At 36.0% G+C, this 16,788-nt stretch overlaps 1 protein-coding gene across 1 annotated transcript in view; it reads right to left on the bottom strand.

Annotated features, from left to right (window-relative positions):
* SNX4 (sorting nexin 4) overlaps window positions 1-16,788 on the bottom strand; it is a 71,581-nt gene that overhangs the window by 10,348 nt on the left and 44,445 nt on the right. Inside the window, exons 8-11 of the mRNA XM_047734759.1 lie at window positions 14,854-14,915; window positions 6,805-6,870; window positions 2,827-2,916; window positions 1,057-1,156 (exon numbers count right to left, since the gene is read on the bottom strand). Coding sequence (XP_047590715.1) covers window positions 1,057-1,156; window positions 2,827-2,916; window positions 6,805-6,870; window positions 14,854-14,915 — 318 coding nt within the window. The remainder of the gene's footprint in view (window positions 1-1,056; window positions 1,157-2,826; window positions 2,917-6,804; window positions 6,871-14,853; window positions 14,916-16,788) is intronic.

Genomic DNA, 16,788 nt, shown 5'->3' with positions numbered 1-16,788 from the left:
AAAATCTTTAAAAAAAAAATAGATAAAATTCAACAGGCAATAAAGGAAATAGACCAAACACACAAAGAAACAAAAAAAATTTTAAATCTGTATAACACACACTGAAACTTGGGTATCTATCTATAAAATAGGATGCTTTCGTTTGGAGGGAAGCCTCAAGCATCGCAGCTTCAACACCTCCTCACTCTCCATAGTTTACTGAAATACTTTTCCCTTCACATGGAGGAGCAGAGAACCCTGCTCCCTGAAAATGGCCTGGGAAGTTCCCGAGTTTTAAAAATAAATCAAGCCTAGTGTATTCATGTTTTGTGGCCAACAGTCTTTTCCCACATACATCTGCAGCTTTTCAGACATACCGAAGTACTTGTTAACTATGAAGCGGCTGATAAATGGTGGCACTGTCACTGTTCCATTATTTCCAGGTTGTGTATTCTCACTACACTTTATTCCAAGAAAATGGCTAGACAGTGGAAAACTGATTATAAAAACGGTCTAAGGTTCATACAATAAGATATGGAATTTTCTTCACAAATATTCACTGTATACCAAAAGCTCCTTCTTAGCAAAGAAGCACTGATTTTAACTGGGTAAGGCTTTTCAAAGTAAACTAAAATTTCTCTATTTTATAAAAGTAAACCTGACAAAGGTCATTATTTCAATCACAAAGAATAATGTTTTTTTCATTTGGACTTAGCATAAATGAAAAGATACTTACTACAAAGAGCAATGTTGGCAGAATTTTTTTTTTTAAGATTTTATTTTAAGTAATCTGTACACCCCATGTCAGGCTCAAACTCACAACCCTGAGGTCAAGAGCTGCATGCCCCACTGACTGAGCCAGCCAGGTGCCCTGGCAGAATTTCTTAAAATGCCATATAAATACAATGTTTTAATGGCTTATGTCTTTTTATATCAAGATCACAACCCAAAGAATTATAAAGTTGCCCATAAATTATTCCCCTATTAAAAGCTACAGGCATCCTGAGTATTATAGCTACAGCTGCTTCCTTATATGGCTTGTGGCAATGATGCAGAGACCTAAATGGAAACACTCACCCCAGTTGCCAGTTCCTCACATTGCTGCTTTTTGGATGCTAAGTCCTGAGCAGCCATCTCCAAGTCATACTGCATAAGTTCATGTTTCCTGCATACAGCCCTAGGGATGAAAAAAAGTGCTGCCATTTAATTTTTGTGGCTTCCTTTTTAACATATTAAAATTTTTTTCAGGGGATGAGGGGAAGCATTCAGAATGTCTTACTAGGCTCAGAACTAGTGTAGATAGAATTTTCAAGTTTAAAATGTAGTAGCCCAATATTAAAAATTAAATCTAGCAGAACCTAAGCATAAAAATTTTACATATACTTAACAAAAAAGGGTTGCTTTTTAGATATCTGCAACATTTTTTTTCAATAAACTCACCATTATTACATAAACAATAAAATCTTTTGTATAACTCAGAAACTAAGGGTGGAATCTTATAAACCAACTGAATATTCTTTGAAAAGATCTCTCAACATTTTCTTTTTTATACAGAAATGTCTTAGTTTTGAGATGCCTAGGTGGCTAAGTTGGCTAAGTGTCCTACTCTTGACTTTGGCTCAGGTCATGATTTCAGGGTCGTGAGACTGAGCCCCGGGTCAAGCTCTGTGCTCAGCAGGGAGTCTGCTTGAGAGTCTCTTCTTCTCCTTCTGCCCGCCCTGGCTCCCTGATTGCACACATGCCCTCTCTCTCTTTCAAATAAATAAATCCTAAAAAAAAAATGCCTTAGTTTTTATCATAAAATCTATAGCATTAAAAAAAAAAATTCTACTACAGGAATGCACAAAATAAAAAAAGTTTCAAGAATTCTTTCTTTTCCCTAACTTCCAAACAAAATCTATATGAACAGATGGTGCATATTCTGCCAGACCATAGGTAGGCACTTACAAATACACATATGCACATGCCTCAAGTGATTCTACATCTCATCTTACTTAACTATATGTACCATGGACATATCAATATACATTAATCTTTCCTACAATGCTTAAGAACTGTGCAAAATTCCACTGCATTCAGCAACTTTCTTTTGCTTTGTAATGTGACCTTGGACTCCTGATGACTCAAAGTCTTTGAAGGAACAAGGCTAACAATGTGTGGACATTTTCACACCAGTTACCGAAGAGCTAAAGGAAAATTGGTGCTGTGGTATCCTAACAGAATTCTTATACTGCTTTTAAAGTGATGGGATATTTAGGGGAAAAAAAAAAAAGTGATGGAAAAATAACCAAAAGTGGCTATGACCAAAAGCCACCTATTCCAGGAAAACGATTCATTTTTTAAAAATTGGACAGAAAAAGTATACTACTTTCTTCTTTATTAAATAGAACTATATACTAGAGAATTCTGTTTGGCTCTGTAAGAGATACCATAAAAACAGAAGACAAAGTGCTGATATTAAGAACTTACACAAACTTAGTAAGAAGAAAAGCAGACGTGGAAAGAATTACAGAATAAAAATGGCAACATACTGCCTAGGGACAAGGCTACATACACTCAATCTGTATTTTGCATCCAATCTACAAACTGAAAAAAGCAGAACAACATACGAAACAAACCTGAGGTTGGAGACTGACAAGTTTTATCAATATTGTTTCAAGAACAGAGCTTGTCTTAAATGTCTATACCTATCATTCTGCAACACCGAGGATTATAATGAGACCTCATTCAATACTTGGGGGATGAATTCATTTAAAAATCACCTTACTATCTTTGCTTTCTGGCAACATATGAAGAATGGTAACCAGCCAGCCACACGGCTACATCTGGAACATTTATTATACTTACCGCAATGCTTCTGCATAAAACAGATACTCCTTTAACTGATCTGCATAATGTTCTTCATCTTCTAAAATATCATCAATAGAAGATGCATACCTGTTTAAAAAACACTGCATATAAACTTTTATCATGATATAAAGTATAAATGATCAAAAGCAATGCTATTTGCTACCCCTAACAAAAGTAAGTACACAAAATGAGAATAAGCATTCAGACATGGCAATTTTTAATTACCATGAAAATTTTACTGAATTTTACCAAAATGTTTCAATCAGCAATGGTTTGGAAATAAAAACAAACAAAGGTCCTTCTTACAGGTAGCTTAAGCAGCACTGGAAGACTATAATATCTTTTGTTCAAAGATATTTTATGAAGGGGCTACAAAATCTGTGGAAAAAATAAGAGTTTAGTGTAATTGGTGCTCAGATGTTCCTGGCAGCAACTACATACAGTATCCCTAAAAGCTACAAAAGGAAAAAGAGAGTAAGACTACAAAAAACTTTAGAAGCCTTATTTTATACTAATTCTCAATAGCAACCTGTGCTTTGATCTGGTCAAGCCCCTCATTGTCATGCCATTCTCTTTCCTGGACCTGAGTCCTTCCTCGTACAGAAATCTGACAGCTCTCCACACTGTTTCTCCAAATCCTACAAGCACATATCTCAGCACCTCTGGGAAATCTTCCCAGACTACTCTAGTCCTTAGTCATCACTCTACTTCTGATCTTTTTTTAAAAGATTTTATTTATTTATCTATTTGAAAGATAGAGAGTGTGCATGAACAGGGGGAGGGGCAGAGGGAGAAGCAGGCTCCCTGCTGAGCAGAGACGACTCAAGGCTTGATCCCTGGACCCCAAGATATCATGACCTGAGCCAAAGTCAGCCACTTAATCCACTGAGCTACAATATAGGTGCCCCCCCACTTCTGATCTTTTATCAACAATTCACAACTTATATTTTATCAAATGTGTCATGTGTTGGTTTTATTTCTTCAATCATATTACAAATTCCGTAAGGACGTGGGTTATGTCATGTACTATTTCTGTATGGTGTAATAGGCGTCCTTTTTTCAAATTAATTCTGACTTCTTGGCATGAGAAAGAAAGAAAAATATATACTATGTCTCCAGATCTGCTTTATGTAGGCAAGAAAACAAGTTACTGGAGTTGTAAAAATAAATAAATAAACCTACATTAAGAGTCTCTGAAAAGCTATGTGCTTAAAGGATTTATAAAACAGGCAAAGTACATATTCTGTAATTACAAACTTGTATTTGTATGGAATTTCTTTTATGTGACTGAAGAAAGTCTTGAGAATCACTGGTAAGAGTGGGAAAAACTGCCTTTAATTCATAAATCTGTGATTCTCAAAGAGTTCATGTTAAGGAAACAAGAAAAAGGAACCACAGGGTTGGTGGCTTGAAGACAGGAAACAGTGAACAGATAAATAGCACATCCTTGGGGCGCCTGAGTGGCTCAGTGGGTTAGAGCCTCTGCCTTCGGCTCAGGTCATGATCTCGGGGTCCTGGGATCGAGCCCCGCATCGGGCTCTCTGCTCAGTGGGGAGCCTGCTTCCTCCTCTCTCTCTCTGCCTGCCTCTCTGCCTACTTGTGATCTCTCTCTCTGTCAAATGAATAAATAAAATCTTAAAAAAAAAAATAGCACATCCTTGGGTAGAAAAATATAAGTGGTAATGATTTTTAAATAGCAGTACTGAAATTAATTGTATTTAATGCTTTAAATAAATCAACTGAAGGGATAATCCTAAATTCCTGAAAATGCTAAATCAACAGAATACAGGAAAACTTCTTAGGGTTAAACAAATTGGTTAGAAAGTAGCCAGTTAGCTTGAATATGGCCCAAAGAAATATTTAGCTAAAATAAGTATTTTTTGTCTCTTTATTACTGAGTTGTAAGAGTTCTTTATATACTGTGCTTGGAAATGTTTACTCCTAGTCACTGGCTTGCCTCTTCAATATTTTAATGGTATCGTGTGTGTGTGTGTGTGTGTGTGTGTGTGTGTTAAATAAACATAAAATTTACTTTGTAATAATTTTTACATGTAGTTAAGTGGCATTAAGTACATTCACACTGTTCTGCAAACTTTAACCACTATCACCACAACGCCTTCATCTTCTCTAACACTAACTACCCACATTCCTCCCCACCTATAATAGTATCTTCTGATAAGCAAAATATTTAATTTTGATAAAGGACAATTCACCCTTTAAAAATTTTTTTCATGTTCTCTTTAAGAAATCCTTGCTAATTTGAAGTTTGCAATGATATTCTCTTATGTATTCTACTAAAAGCTGTAATTTTAGCATTTATACTTATGTATATGATCCAAATTACATTAGTTTTTATGTAAGGTAGGAGAAATAGCTCAAGGTTGATTTTTTTCCATGTAGATAACCAGTTATTCCAGAACCACTTCTTGAAATGTACTATTTAAATGCTGGTCTATTTCTGGACTTTATTCTGTTCCATTGATCTGTTTACCTTTGTGTCAAATCCTATCTTAATAATTACTGTATCTTTATAGTAAGTCTTGAAATCAAGTAATATGGGGTGCCTGGGTGGTTCAGTTGGTTAAGCAACTGCCTTCGGTTCAGGTCATGATCCCGGAGTTCCAGGATCAAGTCCTGCATCGGACTCCCAGCCCCATGTCCGCTTCTCCCTTTGACCTTCTGCCCTCTCATGCTCTCTCTCAAATAAATAAATAAAAATCTTTTTTAAAAATCTAAAAAAGAAAGAAAGAAAGAAAGAAATCAGGTAGTAAGTTCCAGGTTTGTTCATTCTCAAGACTGTTTTGGCTACTCTAGGTCCTTTGAATTTCTACGTAAGCTTTAGAATTAGTGTAACAATTTCCATTAAAAAGTGATCAGAATTTTGACTGGGACTGCAGTTTGGGAAGAATGGACATATTAACACTACTGAGTTTTCCAATCCATGAAGACATACATTAATCCTCTCCATTTATTTAGGTCTTTAAAATTTTCTCTCAGCAGGGTTTATATATGAAGTCTTTATTAATCTGTAAAATTTTGTTTTGATGCTATTATAAAAAGTATTGCTTTTCAATTTGTTGCTAGTATATAAAAACGCTTTATTAATTTTTTTTTTATTTTAAAGATTTTATTTATTTATTTGACAGACAGATCACAAGTAGGCAGGGAGGCAGGCAGAGAGAATGGGGGAAGCAAGCTTCCTGCTCAGCAGAGCCCGATACAGGGCTCGATGCAGGGCTCGATTCCAGGACCCTGAGATCATGACCTGAGCCGAAAGCAGCAGCTTAACCCACTGAGCCACCCAGGCGTCCCAAAAGTTTTATTTTTAATACACTGATCTTATATTTGGCATCCTTGTTAAATTCAGCTGTTAATTCTATAATATTTTTGGTTGATTCTTTATGATTTTCCATGTAAAGGATCCTGTTAACTACAAAAAAAGATAGTTTTAATTCTTCCTTTCTAAGACTAATGCCTCTTACTTGTTTTTTTCTAGCCTGAGTAGGACTTACTAGTACACTGTTTACAGGAAGTGGTAAGAGCAGACAATCTTGCCTTATTCCTTGGAAAAAGCATCAATATTTCACTGTTAAATACAGTATTATCTCTAAGTTTTCATTTTTAATATTTCACTATTAGGTACAATACTAGTTTTAAGTTTTAAACTGAAGAAATTCCTTTTATTCTTGGTTTGATGAGCATTTTTATTGTGAGTGGATGCTGCAATGTTTTTCTTCATGTACTGAACTTAACATGCAGGTTTTCTTCTTTATTCTACTAATACATGAACTGGACTGATTTGATTTTTGAATGTTTTTAATTAACCTTCATTCCTGAAATAAACTTGTCTAAGTCAGATCTGGATCCACAGTGTATAATATAAAAGCCAGCACACTTGATAAAAACAGAAGAATCACTAACATTTTACCACTAGACTTCACCCCAGGTTTTACCTTAACTGTTCTAGGTACTTACACATCCATATGGTGACCAGCACTCTGCAGTCCATCACCCATTTCTTTCTCTATGGCACTCCACTCACTAGGGAGAAAAAGATAAAACCAAACACACCATGAATTAGATATGGAATATTTTCAAAAGGGATATTTTATAAGGTTTCTTTCCTAGCTACCTTTTAAACAATAAAGCATCTGTATTTGGATTTATTTTCTGTGACTCAAATATGCTGCTTTCCCCTTACGTTTAACAACTAAATGCAAGTGAAAGCTTTAAATCGTTAGTTTAAAAGTTGCTATCAGCTGCTGCTAAGTGCAAAGTAAGTATCATACAAAATAGCTTGCATCTGCTTACAGACAACGTTCTCAACTAGGGTGCCTACTTAAGTCAATTTGTCAAGTCAAAGTCAACAGGTTTGAGAAACTATGGGTGTTAGCCCTGTTCTTGATCTACTTAATCAGAATCTCTGGGGTGGAGCTGAGATATGTGTACTTTCTAAAGCTCCATGGATGATTCTGATGAACACATTTAAGCTAACAAAAAAGATGACTGTACAGAAACATTAGGTACACAGTAAAGCTTCAATAATTGTACTAAAGTTGATGAGAAAGTCTATTAGAACTATAGATCATTTTGTCATTTCGGGTTTTTTTTAAAGATTTATTTTATTATTTTTAAGTAATCTCTATACCAAACATGGGGCTTGAACTCACAACCCCAAGACTCAGAGTCACATTATCTACCGACTGAGCCAGCCAGGCGCCCTTTGTTGCCATTTCTACAAAAGCCTCTTCAATTGCACTGTATCATAAAAGAAAAACATTTAAACACTATTATTTTGTTACCATGTAGTTTATATATTTTTTTTTATGTTGTTGAAATAGCAGATTATATGCTTACAGTATTAGAAGGAAGAAAACCTCATGATTTTTAATATTTGTCAAAGCAAAACAAATATATAAATCATCTACGCAATACTATGGTTATGATAAAAAAACAAAATAGGTAAGGCTCCCTCTAATACTTTTCTTTCTTTATATGTCTGTAACTACTCTCAAGATAGTAATAGCAAATTAACCTTTTTTTTTTTTTTTAAACTAAAGCTACATTTATAATGCCTACAGGACAATTCTGCTTTTATACATCTCTGTCACCTCAAATTCAATATATCCAAAGCCCTGTTCTTCACATGAGAAAGGAACCTAAGGGTTTTGGCAGATGACAAATACAACTAGCCAAAAATAAAATGTAGTGATCATATTTAATGTAACTGTAGGTCATGTTATCAGAATTAATGCTATGGGGCATCTGGGTGGCTCAGGCAGTTAAGCAGCTGACTCTTGATTTCAGCTCAGGTCGTGATCTCAGGGTTGTGCGATTGAGCCCTGTGTGAGGTAAGATTCTCTATCTTCTTCTGCCCCTCTCCCTGCCCTAGCCTCTCTCTCCCCCTTTCTCTTAAAAAAAAAAAAAAAAAAAAAAAATCAACAGTCCAGATGAACTGTCTATTGGCTATCCCAAAAGTACTTCATCCATTTAGTTAATCTTTGAGCACCTTACTATGTACCACCAACTCAAGGCCAACATAACCAATTTAGTTGCTTTGTTTACCAAACAAGACAAAAACTTGTTCAAGGAAGTAGGACTCACACTTTATCACCTAGGTATGCCTATTAAGTAGTTTAGAGCCTGATAAATACATGGTATTTATAGCTTGCAGATAAAATGAAAAAAATGAAGCAGTAAGTGAATTAATAAATGTGAGGAGGGAAACTATACTGGATTCTACGTAACAGCACAAGACCTCAAGGTACGTATAGTCTTAGCCCTCTGCTACTCAAACTGTGGTCTAGCAACAGCATGACCTAGAATTTCATTAGAAATGCAGGATCACAGGGATGCCTGGGTGCCTCAGATTGTTAAGTGCCTGCCTTTAGCTCAGGTCCTGATCCCAGGGTCCTGAGATCAAGTCCCGCATCAGGTTCCTTGCTCAGCAGGAAGCCTGCTTCTCCCTCTGCCTGCCACTACCCCTGCTTGTGGGTGTGCTCGCTCTCTCTGACAAATAAATAAAATCTTAAAAAATAAAAGGTAAATAAATAAATAAATGCAGGATCACAAAACCCATTCTAGATCTACTGCACCAAAATATTCATTTTCCATACCTCTGTCACCTTAAATTTGATATATATAGTTCAAATATAGTTCTCCAGGTGATCTATATGCCCATTAAAATTTAAGAAGCACTACTAAACAAAAGGTTCTAACCTGGGGTCCAAGGATATATCTAGGATTGGAAATAGGAAATGTTAACCAGGTTACAGTGCAGAGAAGGAAACCATTAATATACAAGGAACTATTAAAGGGTAGTTTTTAACATCAACATTTAGATTTAACATCAACATTATAAGAGGAATAACTGTATAAGAGGAATAACTGTAAATAAAGTACTTAATGGGTAGGGAATTGTCACAGAGGAATCAGATCAAAAAAGTCCTTGGCTCTTTTGTAGAAACTGATGAAAACTATGGACCCTTTCCCTAAGAAGGAAAAAAAAAAATCACAAACAAAATTTGGCATGGAATTTCAGAAACTTCTGACAACCTGAAGTCCATCTATGAACTATAGGGGAGCCTGGCAGGCTCAGTCAGTAGATCATGCAACTCTTGATCTCAGGGTTGTAAGTCCAAGCCCCACGTTGGGTGTAAAGATTACTTAATATTTTTAAGGGGTGGCTCAGTTGGTTAAGCACCCAACCGTGTTTGTATATTAATATATTTATAGAATTACATTTTACTACAGGGATGCATGAGAAAACTGTATTAGCTGTCTCAGAGGAGACCGGGGTGGTTAACAGAGAAGGAAGACTTTTCACTGTAAAAGCTTTTATTCCTACTGAATTTTGTGCCATATGAATGTATTACCTATTTAAAAATATAAAATGGGGGCGCCTGGGTGGCTCAGTGGATTAAGCCGCTGCCTTCGGCTCAGGTCATGATCTCAGGGTCCTGGGATCGAGTCCCGCATCGGGCTCTCTGCTCGGCAGGGTGCCTGCTTCCCTCTCTCTCTCTCTCTGCCTGCCTCTCCATCTACTTGTGATCTCTCTCTGTCAAATAAATAAATAAAATCTTTAAAAATATATATATATATAAAATGAATCATTTTTAAATTAATCCATTCAAAAGGACTTATAATGCAACATTAGCAAGACATTTTCTTATAAAAATATTTGGATAACAACTTCTAAGATGTCACAACCAAAATAATTAATACACACACACAAAAAAAATCACAAAAGGCTCAAAAATAACCACAACATGCAAGCACTATACACAAGTAAATATTCTAAATTAACACAAAAACTGCCCCAAGACTGAAAAACTCTCTTGCAAAATCCTTCAAAAATTATAAAGTAACACCAAGAAAGAAAAAAAAGAGTATCACTAATTCTATAAAACAGTGATTTCCAATGGAATCTTCTTGGGCATTCTGCCAACAAAATAAAGGGCACTGGTCATAGCTTCAGGGTAGTTTCATTTTCATCTTCTCAACATATTGAATTTCTTATATTTTTTTTGAAAGAAATAATTTATTTTATTTTAAAGTTTTTCATTAACATATAATGTTTTATTTGCCTCAGGGGTACCGGTCTGTGAATCATCAGGCTTACACACTTCACAGCACTCACCATAGCACATACCCGCCCCAGTGTCCATAACCCAACCACCCTCTCCCTACCACCCACCACCCAGCAAACCTAAGTTTGTTTTCTGAGATTAAGAGTCTCTTACAGTTTGTCTCCCTCCCCAGTCCCATCTTGTTTCATTTTTTCCCTCCCTACCCACCACGACACCCCACCACGACCCCCCACCCAACCTCTCAAATTCCTCATATCAGAGAGATCATATGATAATTGTCTAAGAAATACTTTAAAACAAAAACTTTGAAAACTACTATTATAGGACATCATTTCAAAACAAAATTCTTTGATATTGATATCATAAGGAGCTAGTCAAAAGATAAAATTGGTAAACCTTTAGCCAGACTCAAGAAAAAAAGAGACCCAAATAAAATCAGAAATTAAGGAGAAGAAATAAAAACCAACATCACCCAAAAAAAAAAAAAAATCAGTAAGAATAAATTATCTAGTGTAAATCAAAATCAAAATGAAGTAATACCTTATATATATCAGTATGGCTAAAATAAAAATAATTTTAAAAACCACAAGAAATAACAACAAAAAAACCCAACACCACAGATATAAAAAGAATTACAAGAGAATATTATGAGAAATTATATATGCCAACAAACTGAACAACCTAGAGGAAATGGGTAAAATTCCTAGAAACAGAGCCCTCCAGAACTGAATTAGGACGAAACAGAAAATTTGAACAGACTGATTACTTGCAATAAAAATGAAACAGTTTAAAAAACAAAACAAAACCGGGGCGCCTGGGTGGCTCAGTGGGTTAAGCCGCTGCCTTCAGCTCAGGTCATGATCCCAGATCCTGGGTTTGAGCCCCACATTGGGCTTTCTGCTCAGCAGGGAGCCTGCTTCCTCCTCTCTCTCTCTGCCTGCTTCTCTGCCTACTTGTGATTTCTCTCTGTCAAATAAATAAATAAAATCTTAAAAAAAACAAAACAAAACAAAAAAAACCTCCCAACAAACAAAAGTCTAAGATCAGATGGCTATACAAGTAAATTCTACCAAACATTTAAGAAAGAGCTAATACTTATTCTCAAACTAAATTCATTCTACAAGGCCAGCACTGTCCTGATACCAAAACCAAACCAAACCAAACTACAGACCGATATCTCTGATGAACGTAAATGCAAAAACTCTCAAAAAAATATTAGCAAACCAAATTCAACAATAAATACATTAAAAGGATCTTTTCCAACAGTCAAGTGGGGCTTATTCTAGCAATGCAAGGGTGGTCCAATATTCACAAATCAATCACCATAATATATCACATTAAAAGAGAAAGAATAAAAACCATATAATCATCCATAAATGCAGAAAAAGCATCTGATGAAGTCTAACACTCATTCTTGATAAAAACTCTCAACAAAGTGGGTTTAGAAGGAATATACCTCAACATTAATAAAGACCATATATGAAAAATCCACAGTTAACATCATACTCAATGCTGAAAAACTGAAACCTTTTCCTCTAAGATCAGTAAAGGAATAAGGATGTCAATGCTCACCACTGTTAACAGGACTCAAGTCCTAGCCACAGCAAGCAGACAAGAAAAAGAAATACAAGTCATCCGAATTGGTAAGGAAGAAGTAAAAATTTCACTATTTGCAAATGACATGATACTAAATACAGAAAACCCTAAAGATTCCATCATAAAACTACTAGAACCAATAAAGAATTCAGTAAAGTTGCAGGACACAAAATTGATATACAGAAAACTACTACATTTCTGTACACTAATAATGCAGCAGAAAGAAAAATTAAGAACCACTTATAGCTAGCTATCACTAAAAATAAAATACCACCAAAGAGGTGAAAGACCTGTCATCTCTGAAAACTATAAAAACTGATGAAAGAAATTGAAGAGGACACAAATAAAAAGACATTCCATATTCATGGACTCAAAGAACCAATATTGTTAAAACGTGTCACACTATCCAAAGCAATCTAGAGATTTAAATGCAATCCCTATCAAAATACCAAACAGCAGTTTTCATGGAACTAGAATAAATAATCCTAAAATCTGTGAGGAACCACAGAAGACCCTGAACAGCCAAAGCAACCTTAAGAAAGAAAAACAAAGCTGAAGGTATCACAATACCAGATTTCAAGAAATACTACAAAGCTGTAGTAATCAAAACAATATGCTACTGGCACAAAAACAGATACATAAATCAATGGAACAGAATAGAAGCCCAGATATAAACATACACCTATGTGGTCAATCTACAATAAAGGAGGCAAGAATATACAATGGAGGGGCGCCTGGGTGGCTCAGTGGGTTAAAGCCTCTGCCTTCAGTTCAGCTCATGATCCCAGGGTCCTGGGATCGACCCCCACATCGGGCTCTCTGCTCAGTGGGGAGCCTGCTTCCCCCTCTCTCTCTGCCTGCCTCTCTCTGCCTACTTGTGATCTCTCTATCAAATAAATAAATAAAAATCTTAAAAAAAACCAAGGGCGCCTGGGTGGCTCAGTGGGTTGGGCCGCTGCCTTCGGCTCAGGTCGTGATCTCAGGGTCCTGGGATTGAGTCCCGCATCGGGTTCTCTGCCTGTCTCTCCATCTACTTGTGATCTCTCTCTGTCAAATAAATAAATAAAATCTTTAAAAAAACAACAACAACAACAACAACAACAACAAAAACAATAAGAATTACAATGGAGTCTCTTCAACAGAGAGAGTCTCTTCAACAAATCTCTTCAACAAAAAAACTGGGCAGCTACATGTAAAAGAATGAAACTGGACCACTTTTTTGCACCACAAAAATAAACTCAAATGGGTTAAAGTCGGAAAAGTGAGACCTGAAATCATAATTCTTAGAAGAAAACATAAGCAGTAACCTCTCTGACATCAGCCAAAGGAAACATTTTTCTAGATATGTCTCCTCAGATAAGATAAACAAAAGCCAAAATAAAAAGCATTTGTACAGTGAGGAAACAATCAACAAAATGAAAACACAACCTACTGAAAGAGAAAAGATATTTGCAAATGATGTATCTGATAAAGCGTTAATATCCAAAATATAAAGAACCTGTACAAACCAACAGCAAAACCCCACAAATAATCCAATTAAAAATAGGCAGAAGACCTAAAAAGACATTTTTTCTAAAGAAGACATACAGGCAGACAAGAGACACATGAAAAGATTCTCAAGATCACTAATCACCAGGGAAATGCAAATCAAAACTATAATGAGGTATCACATCTGTCAAAATCGCCAGAATCAAAATGACAAGAGGTAACAAGTGTTGATGAGGATGTGGAGAAAAAGGAATCCTCCTGCACTGTCAGTAGGAATACAAACTGGTGCACCACTCTGGAAAACAGTATGGCGGTTCCTCAAAAAATTAAAAACAGTATTACCATATGATCCAGTAATTCTACTAGGAATTCACCCAGATTTTCTTTACCCATAGAAAACAAAAACCATAGAAAAAAAATTATCCATAGAAAAAAAAAATTCGGTGGGGCGCCTGGGTGGCTCAGTGAGTTAAGCCGCTGCCTTCGGCTCGGGTCATGATCTCAGGGTCCTGGGATCAAGCCCCGCATCGGGCTCTCTGCTCGGCGGGGAGCCTACTTCCTCCTCTCTCTCTGCCTGCCTCTCTGCCTGCTTGTGATCTCTCTCTGTCAAATAAATAAAATCTTTAAAAAAAAAAAAAAAAAAAAAAATTCGGAAAGATATATGCACCCCTATGTATGTTGCGACATTATGTATAATAGCCAAGATATGGAATCAACCCAAGTGTTTATACATAGGTGAACAGATAAAGATTTGAGCTAGAAATAGATTTATATATTTATGTATATTCATATTCATATATGTCTAGCTCATATCTTCTTTAATCCATCGTGTGTGTACCATAAAAAAAGAATGAAATCTTGCCATTTGCAACAACATGAATGGACCTAGAGAGTATAACATTAAGTGCAGTTAAGTCAGAGGAAAACAAACACTGTATGATTTCACTCATATGTGGAATTTAGGAAACACAACAAAAAAAGAGACAGACAAAAAAAACCTTTGGCTCTTAAATACCAAAAACAAACTGGTAGTTACCAAGGGGGTGGAGGGTATGGGGGGGGTTGGGAAATGGGTGAAATAGGTGAAGGGGATTTAAGAGTACACTTATCTTGATGAGCACTGAGAAATGTATAGAATTGTTCAATCATTACATTGTACACCTGAAACTAATGTAACACTGGATGTTAAGTACACTTGAATAAAACATTAACTAATTACACTGTAACATAAAAAAATGAATGAAAACTAAACTTCTACATTTCAGACGCATAAATGTTCAGGAATTATAGTTCTCAGGCAAAAAGCTAATTAGAGCTAATCAATTATTTTAGAAGCTTATATAATGCTCACCTGAAAACTCGCCCATAATTCCCATGTACTTTATATACACCATACAGTCGATCTGCAACTCTCTGGAACAAATTTTTAAAAGAAATTAATACTAGATCAAAGTTATACACAGTTTACTCTTAAAAAAAAAAGAGAAACGTTATCCTCATTTAAAAAAATGCTTAGTACAATAAACTTGGAAAACATGAAAGAGGAAAAACTTTAATTTCCCAAAGTCTCATTATGGGAAGGGGGGTAATACTGCTGCCATCATATTTATGTAACTGCTTTTACGTATATATATGTGTATATGTGTGTGTGTGTGTGTGTATATTACGTATACATATATTTATGTATATATGTGTGTACATACATGTACACACACACATAAAAATAAAGAACATATATAAACATGTTTTCATTATTGTTTAAAAATTTCCTATATTAAAAGTGATGGGGGGCGCCTGGGTGGCTCAGTGGGTTGAGCCGCTGCCTTCGGCTCAGGTCATGGTCTCGGGGTCCTGGGATCGAGCCCCGCATCGGGCTCTCTGCTCCGCGGGGAGCCTGCTTCCCCCTCTCTCTCTGTCTGCTGCTCTGCCTACTTGTGATCTCTCTATCTCTGTGTCAAATAAATAAATAAAATATTTTTTTTAAAAAAAGTGATAGGGACGCCTGGATAGCTTGGTCGGTTAAGCAACTGCCTTCAGCTCAGGTCATGACTGCGGAGTCCCATTGTGCAACTCCCTTACCAGGCTCCCACTCAGCAGGGAACCTGTTCTCCTTCTGATGCTTCCCCCTCTCACGCTCTCTCTCGCTCAAATAAATAAATTTTTTTAAAGGTGATAATATTTTTATCCAGAAGGCTACTATTACTTTTAATAAATACCACTTTAAATAGCTGCATAAAATTCCATGTAGCAGTGTATAAGATACAAAAGCACTCCTTGTTGGATATTTAGCTACCCCTAAGTTTTTTAGTGTTATACATTGTTTTTTTTTTTTAAGATTTTATTTATTTATTTGACAGAGAGAGATCACAAGTAGACGGAGAGGCAGGCAGAGAGAGAGAGAGAGAGAGGGAAGCAGGCACCCCGCTGAGCAGAGAGCCGGATGCGGGACTCGATCCCAGGACCCTGAGATCATGACCTGAGCCAAAGGCAGCGGCTTAATCCACTGAGCCACCCAGGTGCCCCTATACATTATGTTCTAATAAACATCTGTGAGAGTAAAGTTTTTTCTAAATTTCAATTATTTCCTTATGATAAAGTCCTCAAACTGGCATTTATCAGGGGGAAAAATAAACATTTTCAATTTTATTAACAGTTTTATACACAAATGCTAAATACAACATACTTCAGTGCTACTTTTTCATGATAACTCCTTCTAACCAACACGTTAGATATTTTAATAATAATAGAATTATAATTTAGATCGAGATGAAATATATACTGCTTAGCTAGTCACACAAATTTTACAAAAGACAAAACACCACAAACTCTCCTCCAAAGTGTTATGGACGTGAACTGTAGGCCAAAAGGTAATCCCACATAAAACCCTAAACCCTAAAAAAAAAATTCCTGGGATACCAAAAAATTCTTGGTACACAGTTTCTAAATGTAAACCCTAGGTAAATTATGTTCCTAATTTCTTACTCAAATGTGAATAATCTGAGGAATTAGGCATTAACCATACAATAAATCCTAACCCTTTCAATACCTCAGCTTAAAGTGAAGGAACCAGAATTATGAATACTTGGAGTAGGTCTAAGAGGAACATAAAATGTTTTCCATCTCTCCTTGGCTTGGCTTGAAGGAACGCATACCCACTAGACTAGGGAGCAGCACACCACAGGACTGCAACTTGTTTCTGTAAAGCCTCATTAGAACATTCATGTCAGCATGGTCTATGGCTGCTTTCACAGCAGAGCTGAACAGATCTGACAGGAATCATATGGCC

This window comes from Lutra lutra, chromosome 1 (assembly GCF_902655055.1).
Source record: "Lutra lutra chromosome 1, mLutLut1.2, whole genome shotgun sequence".
NCBI classification, from domain to species: domain Eukaryota; kingdom Metazoa; phylum Chordata; class Mammalia; order Carnivora; family Mustelidae; genus Lutra; species Lutra lutra.
This window is presented reverse-complemented; position numbering and strand designations above follow the sequence as displayed.